General features: G+C 45.4%; 2 protein-coding genes across 5 annotated transcripts in view; both read right to left on the bottom strand.

The window, feature by feature from the left end:
- Positions 1-18,116, bottom strand: part of LOC147305528 (C-type mannose receptor 2-like) — a 28,705-nt gene extending 10,589 nt beyond the window's left edge. Inside the window, exon 1 of the mRNA XM_086276779.1 lies at positions 18,028-18,116. The gene's annotated coding sequence lies outside the window, so the exon portion shown is untranslated. The remainder of the gene's footprint in view (positions 1-18,027) is intronic.
- Positions 811-18,164, bottom strand: LOC147305527 (C-type mannose receptor 2-like). Of its 4 annotated transcripts, XM_086276777.1 has the most exons (7): positions 18,028-18,158; positions 10,772-16,043; positions 10,301-10,491; positions 8,750-8,969; positions 8,284-8,619; positions 5,879-5,973; positions 811-1,723 (listed from the first exon to the last, which is right to left on the bottom strand). In XM_086276777.1, the coding sequence occupies exons 2-7, from the start codon at positions 10,806-10,808 to the stop codon at positions 1,589-1,591; spliced, it is 1,014 nt and encodes a 337-aa protein (XP_086132903.1). In that variant the 5' UTR covers positions 10,809-16,043; positions 18,028-18,158; the 3' UTR covers positions 811-1,588. The 4 variants fall into 4 exon arrangements, with proteins under 4 accessions (XP_086132903.1, XP_086132904.1, XP_086132901.1 ...); XM_086276778.1 differs by lacking the exon at positions 10,772-16,043 and having other exon boundaries at positions 18,028-18,164; XM_086276775.1 differs by having other exon boundaries at positions 10,301-16,043.
- Between the last annotated feature and the right edge of the window lie 2,075 nt (positions 18,165-20,239).

Here is a 20,239-nt window from a genome sequence, read left to right as displayed (position 1 = left end):
GAAAAAGGGTGCCTTAGGGTGTGTGGTGCTGACCCCCCAGTACTGTACATCAGCCAGTACATCAGCGGATGAGCCACGCTACAGCACTGTAGAGAAGTGCTTAGCTAACAAGTGGGCGGCCAACACCCTGTATTATTTCGTGGCTCAAGAGTTGGGAGTTTGTCTTGTAATCAGAAGGTTGCCGGCTCGAGCCCCGGCTCCAACAGTCTCGGTCGTTGTGTCCTTGGGTGAGACACTTCACCCGTTGCCTACTGGTGGTGGTCAGAGGGCCCGGTGGCGCCAGTGTCCGGCAGCCTCGCCTCTGTCAGTGCGCCCCAGGGTGGCTGTGGCTACAATGTAGCTGCCATCACTAGTGTGTGTGAACGGATGGATGATTGTGTATAGTGTAAAAGCGCTTTGGGATCCTTAGGACCAAGTAAGGCGCTATACAAATACAGACCATTTACCCTTTTTTTTTACCATTTCCTCCTGAGATCCCCATTCACCCACTCTTTGGAACATTCACCCCTGCAGTGGCACAACAAATGTCAACAAATATCCACACCGTGACCACCTGTCGGTATCTGGCTCAAGGGTAGCAAAGTTAGTGGGAGTAAAGTTAGGCCAGACTGCTTGCTGCCCTAATTTGGGCTTTGGGGTTTTCCAAACAGGCCTGATTATTACATATTTTGATGTATTTGAAAGATGTGGACAGATCACTCAGAAGTATTTTCTTCAACTTTCAATATTTTTTTTACAAAATTCAAGAAAGTGTTAATCCCACTGATAAAGTAAATCCAAAACAAAAAGGGCTTTACAACAAGATGACAGACTTTTGTTTTATTTTTATCTCAATATTGTTTTAGTTTACACGGAGGGCCGTGGAAGCTTTGCAGTTCACATGTTTTTTGACAGTAAAGCTGACTTTGAATACAGTCAGACTAACCAAACAGCAGGAAGTAAAACTAACATGAAACGTGAAAAGAAAAATCAACTTTCAATTTTAAACAGGAAATAAACCAGAGAAGTAACACAGACTGAATACTGACACTTAGGCTACGTCTACACTAATCTGGATACATTTGAAAATGGGCGTCTGAAAACGCTCGGCGTCCACTCTATCGTTTTCAATCGTTTCTGAACAGTTGTTCATCCACACTGAAAACGCCATCTCAGTGTGGACAGAAGGCCAAAACGGAGAGAAAAAGATGCGCTTTTAAACGAAAATGTATTAGTGTGGACGTGGCCTCGATAAGATGCCTGAGTAGAGAACAACGAAGTGCTGAGATATTTACACAGACACGAGAGGCACAGCCACAGATACATGAAAGAAACCTTGAACTCCTACTTACAGACATAAACCAGAACACAGGAACTTAAACGCATCAATAACCATAACATGAAAACAAAACTTAAGTCTCAGTGAGGTCCTAATAAATAAACTTTACTACTACAATCTACCAGAATAAAGATGAATCCAGAAACACACAAACAAATCAAACTCCTAAATGCAGAATAACAGTAAAACAAGAACACCAACACGTTTATTACTATAATGTGCTCTATGAAAAAACCCAACACCAAACCACACATGAGCCCTGATCAACATTTAAAACTCATTTTTACAGGTCGTGTTCTTCTTGGTTTGCTTTTCATCCCTGAGGAAGACCTCCCCGTCCGACTGCTTCCTCCAGCTCAGTCTGATGTCTCCTTTTACGCCCTTGTTCTTCAGCTTCTGTTTGAACTGAAACACACAAAAAGTGCTTTTCTGAATATCATTTAGACAAAACTCTTCACTAAAAGCTCGTTATGCTTACCGCTCTGCTTTGCAAGGATGCAGGATCACACATCTATAACTGATTTAACCCTGTACATTGTTCCAGTGTTTGTGGACAGCTTATACATTTCTTGATTGGTAAATAAAGGCAGGCAGTATTCAGATGTTACACCCCGGCCTAGGCAACCGGAGTGCAACACGAAAAAAAGCAAAAATAAAGAAAAAAAAAAAACACACACAAAAAACCCCACCAAAGCTCACCACCAAAATCCCAAAACGAAAGTATCGACAACTGTTTTTTCAAAGCAAAATACGATATTTATTTACATCAAAACACAAAACGTCAAACTATTTACAACGGGGGGGGGGGGGGGGGGGGGGGAAGATCGCGACCATGACATACTGAAACACAAGGCTTAAATACATAAAAGGAGCAATCAGGGAATGGACCACAGGAGGGAAACACAGCTGGGGCAAATTAGAACTGACGAGACAGGGAAAATGTAAACTGAACACACTAAGATAACACAGACTTTCAAAGTAAAGCAGGAAATACATAACAGTCACGCAAAAACAAAACACTGACAACACCGAAACGTAACATTTCCCCCCACCCAAAAATCAAACATGTAACCCCAAGTGAAATGTTTGATCAAAAGCGGATGAAGGCTGGTGGAGGCTGGAGCGGTCCCACGGACCCTCCAGCAGACGACGAAGGCTGGGGCGGTCCCACGGACCCTCCAGCGAAGGCGGATGAAGGCTGGAGCGGTCCCACGGACCCTCCAGCGAAGGCAGACGAGCAGCCCACCAGCTGCACACACGGACACGCAGCCCACCAGCTGCACACACGGACACGCAGCCCACCAGCTGCAGCCCACCAGCTGCACACACGGACACGCAGCCCACCAGCTGCACACACGGACACGCAGCCCACCAGCTGCACACACGGACACGCAGCCCACCAGCTGCAGAAGGCTGGAGCGGTCCCTCGGATCCTCCAGCGAAGGCGGATGAAGGCTGGAGCGGTCCCACGGACCCTCCAGCAGACGACGAAGGCTGAGGCGGTCCCTCGGACCCCCCAGCGAAGGCAAATGAAGACTGAAGCGGCCCCACGGACCCTCCAGCGGAGGCAGATGAAACTGATGGAGGCCGGAGCGGTCCCCCTGACCCTCCAGCAGACGACGAAGGCTGGAGTGGTCCCACGGACCCTCCAACGAAGGCGGATGAAGGCTGGAGCGGTCCCCGGGCCCTCCAGCGAAGACAGACGGAGGCCGAAGCGGTCCCTCCCTCGGACCCTCCAGCAACGGCGAACGGCTGAAGCGGCCCCCGGGCCCTCCAGCGAAGACAGACGGCTGAAGCGGTCCCTCCCTCGGACCCTCCAGCGAGGACAGACGGAGGCCGAAGCGGCCCTCCTTCGGACCCTCCAGCAACGGCGAACGGCTGAAGCGGCCCCCGGACCCTCCAGCGAAGACAGACGGCCGAAGCGGTCCCCGGGCCCTCCAGCGAAGACAGACGGAGGCTGAAGCGGTCCTCGGACCCTCCAGCGAAGACAGAAGGCCGAAGCTGTCCCTCCTTCGGACCCTCCAGCGATTGGACGAGCCCCCATATGTTACACCCCGGCCTAGGCAACCGGAGTGCAACACGAAAAAAAGTAAAAATAAAGAAAAAAAAACACACACAAAAAAAACCCCCACTAAAGCTCACCACCAAAATCCCAAAACGAAAGTATCGACAACTGTTTCTTCAAAGCAAAATACGATATTTATTTACATCAAAACACAAAACGTCAAACTATTTACAACGGGGGGGAAGATCGCGACCATGACATACTGAAACACAAGGCTTAAATACATAGAAGGAGCAATCAGGGAATGGACCACAGGAGGGAAACACAGCTGGGGCAAATTAGAACTGACGAGACAGGGAAAATGTAAACTGAACACACTAAGATAACACAGACTTTCAAAGTAAAGCAGGAAATACATAACAGTCACGCAAAAACAAAACACTGACAACACCGAAATGTAACACAGAGGACTACAGTTTGAGGTAATAGAGGTAATGAATTATTCAGTCAGGTGATGTCTGTTCCCTTATTATTCCATAACAAATTAAAACGATAAAACAGTCTCAAAGTAATCATTCATTACTTTGAGTTACTTTTTACATTCATTACTTTGGGTAAGTAATGAATGTAAAAAGTAACTCTTTGAATAACATTTCTAAAAGCTATTTTTGTGCAAACTGACTGAACCTTGTGCTCTATTAGTGCATTACTGTAATAATATTGTTTGCAGATTTATACACCTGATTTTAACCAGATGTCAGCAGATGTTTTATGTTGCCCTGGCTGATTTCCATCCTCGACACCGACAGTATTTGCTGTCTTTATACGAGACTGTGCACCACTCACACACAGTTCTTTATTTTAAGTCCATCACAGTTCAGAAAAGTAACCTGTTTGTCTGCACTAACCTGCAGAGGATTTTCATGCAGCCTTTAAATAACGTACATGTAAGCTTTAAATGAGCAGTCGTTCCCTTTAAAGTTAAGCTCGTTTCCTCTCCCTTCCTGTCTTTCTTATCTTTCTCCATCTCTGACTGAAGTTAGCTGCTTCTTTTCTCTCCCTGTGACATGCAGCAGCTGGACCTTTAGTTAGCAACGCACTCTGAGACAAACAGCACACTCACAGGTTGTGTGTTTGCTGAGCTGATAGAAACAAATTACCCAACACTTGCTCCCTTTATTCTTGCCACTCTTTTGTAGGGCGAGCCAGAAGCACCACAACCGAAACTTGCGGACATCCGTTCTGGTGTGGTGTGAAAAAAACAAATCCCCAGCAACATCCGCTGGGATTGAGAGGATTGCCTTTCATGTGTCACTGTTCAAACTCAAATCGGTTTGATGTGTGAAGGCTCACAGCGGCGTAACACAAAACTCTCCTCAAATACATTTGTCTTTATTGAACAAAAGCAACCAACTGCTGGTCAGTGTTTATTCACACCTCCCCCAAAAAGCTCTCAGTATCAGGTGAAGATCAAACTGAGGGGCAGACAGCAGTAAAGAGGTGAGTGGGGCCAAAAAATGAGGCAGCTTCAAAATAATTACTTATGAACAGTGTTGGTCAAGTTACTTGAAAAAAGTAATCAGTAACTAATTACTGATAACTTTCCCAAAAAAGTAATCCCGTTACTTTACTGATGACTTATTTCCAAAAGTAATTAATTACTTAGTTACTTAGTTACTTGTTAAAAACACGATTTACAACCTGAGTAGGTGATAAAGCGATAGATCTTTCAGCCCAATTCTACTTTTTCTACATAATCCATCATACAAAATGTAATCAAATGGAAAAGTCTCTTTTTAAAACTCGTTTTATTAGTTTTAATCTTTTAACTTTATGCATCAAGCAAAAATTTAATTATATGCAACATTCTCTGACTGGAAGAAATTAGTTTAACATTTAAACCTATTTTCTGCACATTCCAGCACATAAAATAAAATCTTTTTTGTGTTTACACTCAGTCTTTCAAACAGATGCAAGTAAAACACAGCAGAAAATAAATTAAGTCAAAGACTCAGCGGTCCTGTTGCTCTATTTTCACCTGTAAAGCAGGAGTGGAGCAGGCGGAGGTTTACCCTGGTGCAGGTGTGGAAGAATCCGCGAGTGTCTCTGTGAGTTTCCCATCACGTCGTAGCTACTCGGTGCTTGTTGGAAGTTTAGGGTTTTTTTTCGCTGTAAAAAGAAGTTTTCTTCCCACGCACAGCGGACACTAATGTTTTTGTCACTTTTTATGGAATCAAACTCAAAGTAAGGTCAGTACTTCCACGCTTTGAACGCGCACGCTCATACTCTCTCTGCACTCGATATGTGATCTATTGTTGATCAGCACACAGCTGTTGTCACCAACGTCGCACTCGCTTACGTCACTGTCATGAGACATTCTCGCAAAAAAAATCAGTTTTAGTAACGCAGTAACGCAGCGTTCCTACAGGAAAGTAACGGTAATCTAATTACCGTTTTTGCATTAGTAATCCCTTACTTTACTTGTTAATTGAAAAAAGTAATCAGATTACAGTAACGCGTTACCCCTGCACTGAAATCATGAGCTGTATAATTACCTGTTCCAGCATGGCTTCCATCACTGCAGGGTCATTCAGATCCTGATTGTCGTTTTTCTCCAGCCTCAATCTCACCACTTGCTTGTAGGTAGGCGCTGATTAAAGAACGAGGGATACTCAGGGTTAGAAAACAAAGGATGGACAGCTTACGTCACCTGCTTTTCCTGCTGCCCTGAGTTTAGTTCAGGGTGTCAAACTCATTGCACATGGCGGGCCACATACAGCCTCCTTTCAGATAAACTCTCCTTTCTGTCAGTGACAAAGAAAGAAATCGCTCATCGTTTTTCTGACGCTCCAGATGTTGATCTTGCCGCTTTGACTTCCCATTTAAAGAGTTCGATCACAAATCTCAGAGTAAAAGTTGATTCTGCACTTTGACGGTCACGTAAACGAGGTGGTGAAACAGCACCTCAGACGCTTATCGAAGGTTAAGCCCTTTATTTTCAAGCGTGACTTGGAAAGTGTTATTCACGCCTTTATTACTTCACGTTTGGATCATTGCATTTCTCTTTCAATGGGGGTTGGGCAGGACACTTTGTCACGCTTGCAACTAGTGCAAAATGCCGCAGCACGATTTTTAACTGGCAGAAGGAAATTCGACCACATGGCTCCGGTTTTGGCCTCTCTACATTGGCTTCCAATTGAATTAAGGATCTGTTTTAAAGTCCTTTTATTGATTTTTAAATCTCTAAACGGTCTGGCACCTGTTTGCTTGTCTGATTTGTTGAGGCCTCATGTCCCCATTCGCTCGCTTCGGTCAGCTGAGCAACTGCTGCTTTCGGTCCCAAAGTCACGGCTACAACTTGGAGGAGGCCGAGCGTTCTCTGTTGCTGCTCCAATGCTTTGGAATAGCTTCCCTCTCCATATCAGACAGGCTCCATCAGTGCCAGGTTTTAAGTCCAGATTAAAAAACTATTTTTATTCGCTGGCTTTTAACTCTGTGGGTGACTTTTAAATTGATTTTATTGCTATGTCTGATTTTTGCTATTTTATTACTATATTTGTATTTGTATTGTACAGCACAAGTGCCAATGATGATGATGATCCAGCTGTTTTCACGGTTGTTGCAGTCATGTTGGCAGACAACGGCCGACAGGATATCAAACAGGTTTGATTTTCTATGACTAAATGACTGATGATCGGGAGCTGGTCGTGAGGTCTTAATCGTGACCCCACGTACACAACATGATGCACGACACACGATTAAGGCGAAACTCGGGCCGATCCCCAAAAAGCTCAAAATGGACCAAAAACCACACAGTGGATGCCCAGCTAAAGTTTCACAAAGTAATTTACATGGAAGCTTTCATACACATCACACGGTGTTTGAGAGTACGTGATTAAGGGAGCATTTGCATGGATTCAAAACCTTGTAAAGCAGGAGATGCAAAGCAGCTTCTTCCCAGCTTTTTCACCAGGTGTGTGGAGTGGCAGGGTGACTTTCCCCTGCCTGTATTGAATACTGCTGTTTTAATAGTTTGATGATTTGATGGACTGCCTCTACTGCATCTTCCTAACGGACTGAAACATTGTGCATGTTACTATAAATTGTTACTTAACTTACTTTGAAAAATTCTGGTCAAAAGGACTGAGTGTAACTAAAGGTTAAGGCATAAAACCAGCATATTATACAGAAATCTAAATTAATTCCAAATTATTCTCAGACACTACACTGTGATTGGTGGGAGCCCCCCCGAAGTGTGGGGTAAGAAATAAAGCAACCTCAGTTTCACAGCCTGATCTCACAGTGCAGCAAATCTGTTGTATCATTACTTTTGCTTCTTTATGGATGGTGTTTAACGTCGGTCTGGAGTGCAGCGTGTGAGGCTCTGAGGTACACGCAGTGTTGCCAACTCAGTAAGGAAAATTGCTATTGGCTGTCCTAAAAGTCGCTAGAAGTCGCTGAATGACGTCATCGCCCAATTTGCATAATTGGTCATGCTAATCTAATGGTAACCTATGTTGATGGAGAGAGAAATAACATCGTGCAAGAGACATAAAGTGAGTAAAAAAGTCCTAAATGTATTTAGAGTTTATTTAGAACTACAAATTAAATTTCTTTTAGCAATTATTGTTTTTTTTAATGTCACAATTCCAACCCTGCTCCTTTACCCGGGCTTGTGCAGGTGCGTCCGCCTCCTCTGCACTGCACCGCAGGCCACGCCCCGCCACAAACATGTAATTAAATTCAAAACTGAAGACTACCTCGATGTTAAATCTAATATTGTGCTTAAATAAAAATAGTAAGTAGACTGAACTCAGTTTTATCAGCTTAAGTCAGTTACCGGTGGTTTTCGTTCAAAAAGCTGAGCAACTCAGTTTATTTGTGTTGGCCTAAATTAGAGAAATGAGGTAAGCTGGAAATTTTGCTGTTCACTGGTGGAAAGTAACAAAGTGCAGCTTACCACTGTAGCAGATAAATGCTGTTTTTCGATCACAGTTCCAGTCCTCCCATGCTCCAGCTGGAAAGAGTCCTGCCGCACAAACCTTACTCCCTGTGCTTAAATCAGGTTGACCTGGGTTCCAGTATATAAACATGGAGTTACTATCATCTGTCCACTTCCAGGAGTCTCTGAAAAGGCCGATCCAGGCGGATTGCCCTGCAGGTAGCACTTCTGTTACTCTCTGGTTCTCAGACATGTTTCTCACACTGGCCAGGTCTGTGTGATGGGCTCTGCAGTAGCTCTGAGCCTCCGTCCATGTCATGAAATTGTTGATGAAGACAAATGTCACGTTCAGTCCTGAAAACAGACCAAAGTGAAGTGTTGTGAAGAACAATGTAGATCCCCGAAACACAACAGCTCCGGTTGCAGATGAAAATGCTGCTGACTTTTACATTTAAAAAAACATTTTATTAATTAAAACTCTCACCTGTGACATCAGAACAAATGGCGTTAAATTTACTGCCACATCTGTCATTATTCCATAATCCAGTCTCATGTAACTTAGCACAGTGTTCGTTCCCTAACCAGTTGTCCGGTTGTCCAGGCTCCCAGTTTCTGAACGTAGCCTCATCATTTTTGTAGAAATCTGTGTCTGGCATCGACCACCTCCAGCCGTTAATGTCACCATACATCCCAATCCAGGCTCGCTGCAAGCAATAATTAAATTGTGTTGACTAAAACGATATGACCTACATTCCTGTCTTAGAAATGAAGCCTGAACTGAGAGCTCTCATTTTTCTTTGGAATCATTCAGTTTGAGCTGGACCGAGGGGAGATCTGGTCACCTGGTGCAGTAATTACCCAGTCACACCTGTAGTTACGTGGTCAGTGGCGTGTTATGTCGACAGACTCAATCCCCAATGGATCCCCTGCAATGGTAAAGTTAGGCTGTGTGTGGACTGTGTTGAGGGTGAGCTTTGGGGGGGAGTGGCCCATGTCCAAAAAACTGAAAAATGTTTTGTTTTACACCCACGTACAGATTAAACACAAAATTACACACAAGGGAAGGAGCCCGAGTTAGTGCATGAGGTTGAACGGTACCGGCTGAGTATAGTTGGGATCACCTCAACGCATGTCTTGGGCTCTGGAACCAGTCTCCTTTAGAGGTGCTGGACTTAATCTGGAGTTGCCCCTGGTGAAAGGCGGCGAGCTGGGGTGGGTATCTAGCTTGTATGTAGGGGTTTCTCCTAGTGGACAAGAGGGTTCTTTCCCTGCGCCTTCAGGTCAGCGAATGGTTCCTAACTGCACTTATGCACCGAATGATGGATCAGAGTACCCAGCCTTCTTGGAGACCTCTGAAACAATAAGCTCCGTTGGAGCAGCCTTTCAACGCCGACACGAACCCGACGTATCAGCCAGAGGTCCCTTTGCTACAGTTCAGAGCCGCGGACCTGTTTTATATACGCGAGGAATAGTTTTCTATACGAGATCGCTGCAAAAAGTGCAGCCTTACCTAATGTCCACCTACTGTTACTCATTTATATTAAGATTAAACATCTAGTTGGTGTTGGTGTGGAGAGTAGCCTTCAGTATTCTGTAATCTGTAGTGGAGTACATTTTAAAAGTAACCGTCCCAACACTGCACAGAGATGATGACTTGACCAAAAACATAATGGACTACTGGGACGTTCAAGTAAAAGCACGAACACAAACCAGAAAACTTAATCCAACGATAGGTGAACATTTATCTGCAAAATAATTTTATTTTTGAGACAATTTTTCAATAATACATTTTTATGTGCACTGAGGTGTTTTCATGGTGTTTTATTGCTTTTTTACCCAAAGGAATGATCTGAAAAGTCGTTTTCAGGCAATAGAAAACATATTTTTTGTAATATAGCAGATTCTTTTTAACTATAGTGCAGAAAAGTGACGACATCCATGCCTACCATGCCACTGATACATACAAACACATTAACTCCCACCTGTGGCTTACATATATCAATTTAATTTAAAAAGAGGATAAAAGTGTACTCACATTTTTGTATTGTGCGTAGTTCATTTTACTTGAGTCTGCCATGCTCTGCAGGATCTTCACATCCTCCATGTTTTCTAAGGTGGCCAGGTCTGTGTATCTCTCCCTGCAGTAACTCAGAGCATCAGTCCAGTTCTTCCAGTCATAAACAAAATGGTACTGACGCTTAACATATGAGGAGCCTGAACACAGCCCTGCAGATATAGATGTGAATACTGATTTTACATTTATGCTTAAAACAAAAGAAATCCATCTTAACTTTGTCATTATATTTTAATGTAATAATATCTACTTTTATGTGCAGTAAAATAACTTAGAATTTTAACAATTTGGTGCAAACTATGATTCTGTTTTCAGCACAGCAATGAAAGAGAAAAGTATTGTACAGATAACATAATAGTTCCTAAAGGTTTCACAGTGCTGATGTTGCATTAAAGAAAAGTGGAAATGATAAAAACACATTAAAATACTCGCCTGATGCAGCTACGATAAACAGAAAAACCTTTTCCATACTTGTCTGCTTCGTGTTCCTTACCCGACTGAACGTGCAACTGATCTTTCAGCTTGTCTCATGCAAAGTGATTATAGGGAAAATATTTGCATCTTTGCATCTGCCTGCATCTTTGGTTAATGAGGTTCTACTGAAGCCTGTGTTTGGTGAGGAGTGAGGCTTTTGTGAGTCTTGCTTGTTCACAGGTGCAATGACGTCACAGGTGTACCTGATACACACTCCAGTGAATCACCTCAAAACAAACTGAAGCAATCTGATAAAAACAAAATGTAACTTTTATAGCAAATATAAGTATGTTCTACTTTTAGCTTCAGATGAACAAAAAAAAGGTTTTTAGATTTTAAAAGTAAAGTAAGACGTAAAAAATATGTTTGACGTGTGGCAGCAAGTAGCACATTTCTTCTTTTTCTTTGAGATGTTCCTTTAGGGGTTACTGTAACATAAGAGTGTTTATTATTCCCAGAGCTGGTAAGTTGTCATGGTGGATGATTTGCCTCCACCCTGTCTCCACCTCCTCTTCTGTCACATCAACCCTTTGCATGTCTGGTTTTCCTGCATCTATAAATATTTTCTTCTGTTTCTTCTGACGTTTATCTAGAAGAAGCTTTAACATGTAAATAAAAAAAGGTGCGGCACTACTGCTGCTAATATATTTTCAGCTGATCTTCACAGTGTCCCTGTGTGCATGCACATGTGTTGTGAGCCTTCGTGTTCAGTTTTGCCATCGTGTGTAACTTTGTAATTTCAGATTATCCTGTTGAATTGAGATGAGATTATTGGCTGTGAAAATTGTGTACATCACTGTTCGTTGTATGCTACTGATGACGGTCATTCCTGTATATCCATAAACTTTCCCATTGGTTGGTTTTTATCTCTGCTTTGGTGATTTATCTTAGGGTGACCAACTGTCCTAGGAGAACTGTGTTCCCAGGGGAACACAGCCAGCAACTGCAGGTGAAGCTTGGGATGTGACCGGTCCATCCCCAAAGCCGGAGCCACCCCGAGCTGTTCACAGACGGGGGGCTGGCAGCCTAGCCTGCGTAAGTGGAGGGCTGAGCAAGGCGATGACCCGAAGGTCCACCCCCAGCACCGTCACCACGTGCTTGTCTGTAGACAGAGGAGCCTCAAGAGTGAACTCGCAATGAGACACTCGAGGTCAGACACATAGTCCCAGCTACTGGGCATCCCCGTGCTGGCCGTCTAAGTCCATGACACACAGGCCAAGCACCAACAGGGAGCCAGCATCGCAGGCTGGGGGACACTCACTCACTTGCTGAGGCATCAGACACAGCGAGGACCGACCGGCGGGCAAGCCGGCAAATGCGGCAACACGCCAGGAGAACACAGCCTGCAGTTGCAGCAGCCTATATGCCAGACAGAGACTGGCCAAGGAGGCTGGAGAACACACATTCGCTGGCTGACGTATCAGACACAGCGAGGCCAGACTGGCGTGTAAGCCGGCGAATGCGGGCAACATGCCAGGGGAACACAGCAAGCGGCTGTAGTGTAGCCGCTGGAGAGGAGCTCCAAGCCAGGGACGCGACCCGCAGGTCGCCCCAGGGCCAAGCAGTACAACACACTCGCTTATCAGACACAGCGAGGCCCGGCTCGCTGTGTCTGAGGGAACACAGACAGGAGCCGCAGCAGCTGATATGCCAGAGAGAACCCAGCTAAAAAAGGCTGGAGAACGCACACTCGCCGCAGCGAGGCCCAACTGGCGCGTAAGCAGGCGAATGCGGGCAACACGCCAGGGGGAGACAGCCCGGAGCAGCAGTGCAGCCAGGGACGTGACACGCCGGGAGTAGCAGCTCACTGAGCGGGCCCCTCCGGCCACGGGGACCCGCAGCATGTAGACAACGTGCCAGGCAGTGAGCCAGCGCCGCAGGCCGGAGAACTGTCAACCGCAAGCCGAGCCAAGCATCATAAGCATCAACCTCCTGACAATCAAACCTCCACCAACCCAGGCCTCAAGAAGGCAAGCCCACGGGAGGGAACGCTGTGGGAGGGGCCCGCAATCAGGCGACCCAGACATGGGTTCACTCGTCCGGGTCCCACTCCAGTGGTAGCCAGAGAGGATGGAAGCTTCTTCAACATCCACCTCACGATAATCAACCCCCACCAGCCCGGGCCTCACAGAGGCGGGGCCATGGGAGTGAACGCTGCAGCCACCATCCTCACATAGCCTCTCAGGCTATGTGAGGATTGGAGCGGACCCCCTGTGCCCAGCCCGCCTGCAGCCCTATAGCGGGAGCGACAAAATGGCCACCAGCAGAGCATAAGTAACCCTCACACCCCTGTAGGGCACGCCGCCCTGCCCAGGGAAGGTCCAAAGGGGCAACCAGGGACCGGGGGGAGGCAACGGGGGAGGGGCCAAAGGCAACTACTTCCGCCATGCACGGCAGCATCCAAATGCGCGCAGGGGATCAGAAACGCCAAGAGGCAGGGCACACACGGCCTGCAACCAGGCAGCAGCGGCACCTAAGACAGTGGGCACTGAGGTTGCGTGATAGCATCAACCTTGAGGTCCACTCTACTAGATGGCACCTCAGGAAGGGCTAATTCCCACACCCGGCATGCTCCAAGCAAGAGCTGAAGGGACCCATCTCGCCCGACACTGTACCTGGGGACCAGCAGGGGGCAGACCAGGGACAGGTGGGCAACACCAGAGGAGAGGATGGACGCTTCGTGTGGGCCGCCATACTTCTGCTACCAAGCAAGGGGCCTTACGAAAGGCAGATTGAAATTTATCAAGAATGTTATGTTCATCTAGAACAACCGTGAGTTGCTTGGCCACAACCTTTTCTAAAATCTTGGCAACAAAAGGCAATTTTGAGATGGGTCTGTGGCTGGAAAGCAAAGAAGCAAATAAGCATCAGGTTTGGGTTTTTTTAAAGTGGGTGAATGACAGCACTAAGTGTGACGTCATCCCCGAGCTGCTGCTTTGTGAGTTGTTGTTCTGCGCTCACAGACGGGACACACAGCATGCAGCAGCGCACCTGGTGATGTTTAAAAGATGCCAAAGTGCAGCTGCAGCTTTTCAGATGAACTGCAAAAGAAATTTCCCTCGTACTGTCCCGGTACTGGTCATTTTTCTCATACAGATGAGGCCTTATTTCTGTACCATTATTTAATTCCAGAGGTCTTTAAGTTATTTTTTTGCCCTTGTTGACGTGTAAAAGACGATGTGACATTTTTGTTTCACCGTTCATTAACCGCACAGGGAAGGCATCGTTTAAATAGGTTAAAATTTTCTTTAAGCAAACATTATTGTTAAAGTTCTTCATGACTGGGCCAAGTGTCCTCTTTTTTGGAAATCAAAATATGGTCACCCTAGTTTATCTTATTTCTGTGTACACATGATTGAAAACCACAACCAGTATAACTAAGTCGCAGACTCACAACAGAATTAGAAAAACAGGCCTTTAAATAAACGGTCAGTGCAATCTACAAACAGAGCAGAAGTTGCCAGAAATGATCCACCATTGGCTGTCCTGAGGTGCGGTGCCTGCCTTTCAGTGGTCACCTGATCGTCACACCCATGCACACGCACGTGTGGCTCATCACAGCTGATAAACACTGACCATACTTAAGGCCTGGTTGGAGTGGTGCTCCTCGCTGGAGCTTTGTACTCACTAGTGTTGAGCCCGGCTTAGTGTCTTCTTGATCTCCCTGTGAGTCTGACATCTAACTCCATCTCCTTGTATAGACCTCCCTGGGTCTGAACCTGTCTTCCCTGGACCCTTCCCAGTTGAGCGTGAGTGAGAGTGACTGTACATTGTGGAGTGTGACCGTGTGTTTCCCTTTTACCAGCCAGTTATGTGTTGTGGTTGTTGTAACATCTGCTGCCCTCTTGGCCTTTTTAACCTCAATGTGCTTTTTATTTCAATAAATAAAGGATAATTAACTAAAAATGAAATGAGTAAGATTCAGTGTTAATCAGGGAAACACATGATACAGTACAGTACATGTACACATGTTGTACTGATAATTTTGCAATAAAACAGCAGTTTATTTTGATCAGTTTGTTGCAAAACACCCCCAAACCAATTTTAGCATTCTACAGTGAGTGGGTGTACTATTATTATTGCTCTTATAGTAGAAAAGTAGAGAGCGCCACATACAGTGGCTTGCAAAAGTATTCGGCCCCTTGAACTTTCCCACATTTTGTCACATTACAGCCACAAACATGAATCAGTTTTATTGGAATTCCACGTGAAAGACCAACACAAAGTGGTGCACACGTGAGAAGTGGAACGAAAATCAGACATGATTCCAAACATGTTTTACAAATAAATAACTGCAAAGTGGGGTGTGCGTAATTATTCAGCCCCCTGAGTCAATACTTTGTAGAACCACCTGCAATTACAGCTGCCAGTCTTTCAGGGTCTGTCTCTACCAGCTTCGCACATCTACAGACTGAAATCTTTGCCCATTCTTCTTTGCAAAACAGCTCCAGCTCAGTCAGATTAGATGGACAGCGTTTGTGAACAGCAGTTTTCAGATCTTGCCACAGATTCTCAATTGGATTTAGATCTGGACTTTGACTGGGCCAGTCTAACACATGGATATGTTTTCTTTTAAACCATCCCATTGTTGCCCTGGCTTTATGTTCAGGGTGGTTGTCCTGCTGGAAGGTGAACCTCCGCCCCAGTCTCAAGTCTTCTGCAGACTCCATGAGGTTTTCTTCCAAGACTGCCCTGTATTTGGCTCCATCCATCTTCCCATCAACTCTGACCAGCTTCCCTGTCCCTGCTGAAGAGAAGCCCCCCCAGAGCATGATGCTGCCACCACCATATCTGACAGTGGGGATGGTGTGTTCAGAGTGATGTGCAGTGTTAGTTTTCCACACAATCTCTCCATGCAAATGAGATTGGGTTTTAACTACTTGCTCTTTATGGCCCCTCAGGCTTGTGAAAAATAACCGTCTGAACTGAGTAGTCTGGGTGTCTCGTGCACATTCTTACATAGTCAGGATTAAGAGAAGATCTTTTAGTGAAACATTCACATCACATCAGCTCACGTCTAGATTCTGGAAGTGCAACCAGCTCAAACGTTTTTCTGGGCTCGCAGATCAAATCAAAGATTAGCCTCGGAGTGTCAGGTCTTCATCTTCAGCAGACATCAGACCAGCAGCTCTCTGAAGCTGTATTTGACCCATGCATGAAGTGCCTGATGAGGCTGTTTGAAGTTAATCCAGCACATTTCCAACCACAGCTTCTCTGCCTGAACGCGCTGCTGACAAATACAAGACCACAAATTAATTTTGTTAATCAAGTTATTAAGTAACAACAACGAAAACACCACCAAACAGTCTACAGGCGCACTAACAACTCTGAAAAGGTTACACTTGTTTCTCCCTGGTTTTACAAACCTCCAATTAATAATGAACAAGTTCTCATGTAAACACCACCATAATGGCTTTAAGTGAAGCACACATTCATAGCATTGCATGTGTAAATATAACTTATTTATAGGAATGAAAAGAACAAAGCATGCTTCATTTCAGGACACACACAGCACTGAGACGTTCTCTGCAGAGATGAGATAACCTGCTGGACGTGACCTCAGCTGATCTCTGCAAATCAGGCCTTTGCTTCAGCACAGCAGTGAGACTGGAGCCACTGTGGGTAAAACACTCGTGACAGCCTGCTTGGAGTTTGTCAAACTGCATTTAAAGGACAAAGTGCAAAGAGATTTGTTGATTTGATGAGACACAAACTCCCAGGCACTGATCATCACTCAGTGAACCCACTGGTGCAGCTAAGCACGGTGGAGGCATCATCATGCTATAGGGGTGCATCTCAGCAGCACAAACACAGAGACCTGAGTGGGTTCACCTTTCAGTACCACAGAGACCTGGAGTAAACCAACCAGACAACACTGGAGTGCCTTCAGCTGCAGCGTCACAGGTAAAGTCCAGACTTTAAACCCAGAGCCTCAGTGCACCCAGCACAGGCAGCATTTTAAAGGTTTACGTAGCCATAGTTAACAGTCCTGCTGTCAAACTTACTGTTAAGTTAAAGGTTAAGCTTGGCCAATGACATTACCCTGATTTATTAAACTTTTGATTCCACAGTCGTCCCGAATTTACAAAGACTTAAACCTGGCGATTAAAGAATAAAGTCTTCAGAGAAGTGTCTTGATGCATCTCAACCATCCAGGAAAGTAAATCTCCAAAAGTCGATTCTGTTCATTGGACGTAGCGCTTTGTGGGAGAAACGTTTCTGAAGGAACTGAAGGACCAACGGGCTGGGAGGTCAAACCTCCCAGCCCGTTGGTCCTTCAGTGGGCTGTTTCAGTCATTATGCAAATGTACTGTTTATAAGACTGGGGAAACCTGCAGTCAGCTGAGACTGAAGAAGTCACCTGGGTGAGTGACGAAACGTTTCTCCCACAAAACTCTGCGTCCAATGAACAGAATCAACTTTTGGAGATCTTCAGAGAAGTGTTTTTACAGCCACGGGCTTCACCTCCTGCTGACCATCAGAGAGACTACAAGGCACATCTACAGTAGCCTCAGTTTTTAGACACAGAAATCATCTTTCATACTAAGGTTCTGAGGTTCTGCGAGGAGAATAAGATACACTTCTTACCCAAAATACTGGAAACTACCACTGCTGCTAGAGAAGCTTCTACAAAAGACTAAATTAGTTTTAGAATACTTTTTAAACAGCAAACAGGAGTGTTTGATTTTTACATAATATTAATAATAATAATAGAATTGCAAGAAGCAAGAAACACTGACTGAGACTCATTGAAAAAGATGTGAGTGTAAAGTGAAGGGATGTGAATACTTTATGAATCCTGGACGTGTGTGTGCAGCTCACTCACTGCTTTTCTTTCTGCCTCCTCATCCTTTACAGAAACACACACACACACACACACACACACACACACACACACACAGTCAGATAACAGCCTTTAGCCTTCAGTCATCAGAGCTTCTCTCTCAGCTATTGTCTGGGTTCATTCGTAATATCTGGGTTAGGGATTTGTGTACATGTGCGTGTGAGCAGGAGTGTGTGTGTGTGTGCATACAGTAAAGGTGTGTGTCTACATCTCCACAGTGATATAACAGAGAGCAGGTCATCCCAGCAGCCATCACATCTCATTTACCCACCCTCCTCCTCCTCCTCGTTCTCCTCTCTTTCTCACCCCCCTCTTTGTTTATCACTCTCTCTCTCTCAGACCCAAAACACACCTGCAGAAGCTCACTCACCTTGGTCCGAGTGAGACGGCAACCCATTCTGCCTTTGCCCTCGGACAGGTCAGAGTTAGGAGGAGCAGAGAGCAGAAAATGGTGAGTATGACAGGAAAAGAAAAGGAATAAGATGCAGAGATCAGATGAAAGAAACTGCAGAGGAGAGGAAGGAAAAGGGCAGAAGAGGGTTCAAAAGCATGAGAACGAAAGACAGCGAGAGAATAGAAAGAAAGAGAGAGAGAGAGAGAGTTTGTTGAGCCTCGTCCGCCCACCAGCTCACATCTCCAAACTCTGAAAACCCACAATCCCTGGCTAATCAGCTGTCCTCCTGTGCTGCTGAGGAAACTACAGCTCCCATGATGCTGCGGTGTAAACAGCAGCAGCAGCAGTCGGTGGGAAGCAGGTCCATCGCATTAAACCCCTCTCTCCTCAGGAATGAGAAATAATCATGGGCGAGCAAACTGCAGCAGGAGCAGCACAAAGCGGGACGAGCGAGACAGAGGAGAATGAATGAAAGAGAGAGAGAGCGGTACATGTAAAGAACAGAGCTGTCTTCATCTGACTGCTTCTTCCCTTTCTCTCTGTGTTCTTCTCTCTCTCTGCAGCTCGGCTCCTGCTGGCCAATCACAGTGGCTGGATGCAGGAGGAGGGAAACATTTGCTCTGATTGGTCGAAGGAAGCGTCAGCTGAAGCATCCATTCAACGTTTTTCTCTCCCCTCTGCTCCTCGCTCTTTCTCTCGTTCTCTGTATTTTGCTGGTCTGACCTTGTTTCACTCCCTCTTCTTCACACGGTGCTTTTTCTCTCATCCCCATCTGTCTCAGAAAGCCCACAGCATCGACTGTGTGTGTGTGTGTGTGTGTGTGTGTGTGTGTGTGTGTGACTCCACCAGACCCTTTTTAGCCTTCATAACGCACATGTTCAAAAATGAAAGTGCACTTTGATGTCCTGTAATATGGACGTTATTTAGCATGAAAGTACATTTTGCACAGCTTCGTTTCGAATGTTAAAGTTGCTGTTAAAATAAAAGCTGGACAGAAAACACAGTCCAATCCTGTTTGAACACTACACCTTAATCTAAAATATAATATAAATACATATATATTTATAAATAACCCAACATAATGGAGATCCTGGTACTCTGATCCCATGCTGCTATATTTGGCGATAGAAACATGGAATTTCTCTCTAGCGTCATGATCAAGCTTTCAGTCCAAGTTCAACATTTTAGTTTATTTTTTTGTTTGTAAGTTATATTATAATTATTACCTAGTTTCAGATTTCCTGCGCTCCTGTCTTTCCTCTATTTGTCTCTTAAGTCTGTATTTCTTTGTTAGACCTGCTGTTACTTCCTGTTTTACTTTGTTACCCTCTCGTCTCCTCTGCTGGCAGTGACGACGCACCGGATGGGGAGGGCGACAACCCACAGTTATTCCTGGAGACCACCCAAGCCATTTCAGAGCGTGGCAGTGTCCCACGGCAGAATGGGCTTGACGCCAGCCTCGCTGGGGACTTTTGGAGACATCTGATGGGACATTTTGGATCGCTTGGGCCTTTCCCAGGAAAACCGCTGCCGGCGGTTCTGGGGTTGTTGGATGACAGCAGAGGACCAGACACTGTTTGTGGAAGGGTGTCCCAGAAAAATGGCAGATCCTGGGCCAGTAAAAAATGAGATTCAGTACATCCTGGACCTTAGACAAAGCTGCACACAATTGGGAAGGTTGTCACTGAAAAATGTGCTCCAGGCCCAGAAATGTCAGCAGGGCCTCTGCAACAGAGTGGCAAATTTCACCAGGAGATAAACTACTTGTATTACTGCCTTCTTCAAGCTCAAAGTTAGTCACCAAGTGGAAAAGACCCTTTGTGGTCACATGGTGAGTGGGCAACATACAGACAGGGGTGGAGCCACACAGATATATCACCTTCATCTCCTGAAAGCATGGAGAGAGGCCAAAACCACTTCTCTGGTCTAGTGTCCTGGTGAAGGAGAGAGATGAGCTGGGGCCACAGATGCCAAGGTTACCTGAGCATGAAAGGCAAATCTTCCAGAGAGAACTGGCTGAAATGCTGAAAATAGTTCTTATAGTTCTTGTAGTGAAGAAAGGTAGGTCTATATGCTTCTGTGTCAACTACTGCAAGCTAGATTCCCTTGTCTGCAAATTCCAAGGAAAAAACAGCGTGAGGTTTGGACCTGTTTGTCAAACTTTTGTTTGGCTTGTTCCCAGCGCCTC

Source organism: Aulonocara sp. 'chitande type north' Nkhata Bay, linkage group LG20 (genome assembly GCF_057382095.1).
Source record: "Aulonocara sp. 'chitande type north' Nkhata Bay isolate Kocher_YH1m ecotype deep benthic linkage group LG20, A_spYH_male_GT1.1, whole genome shotgun sequence".
NCBI classification, from domain to species: domain Eukaryota; kingdom Metazoa; phylum Chordata; class Actinopteri; order Cichliformes; family Cichlidae; genus Aulonocara; species Aulonocara sp. 'chitande type north' Nkhata Bay.
The sequence above is the reverse complement of the archived record's forward strand: the minus strand, read 5'-3'. Positions and strand labels throughout refer to the sequence as shown.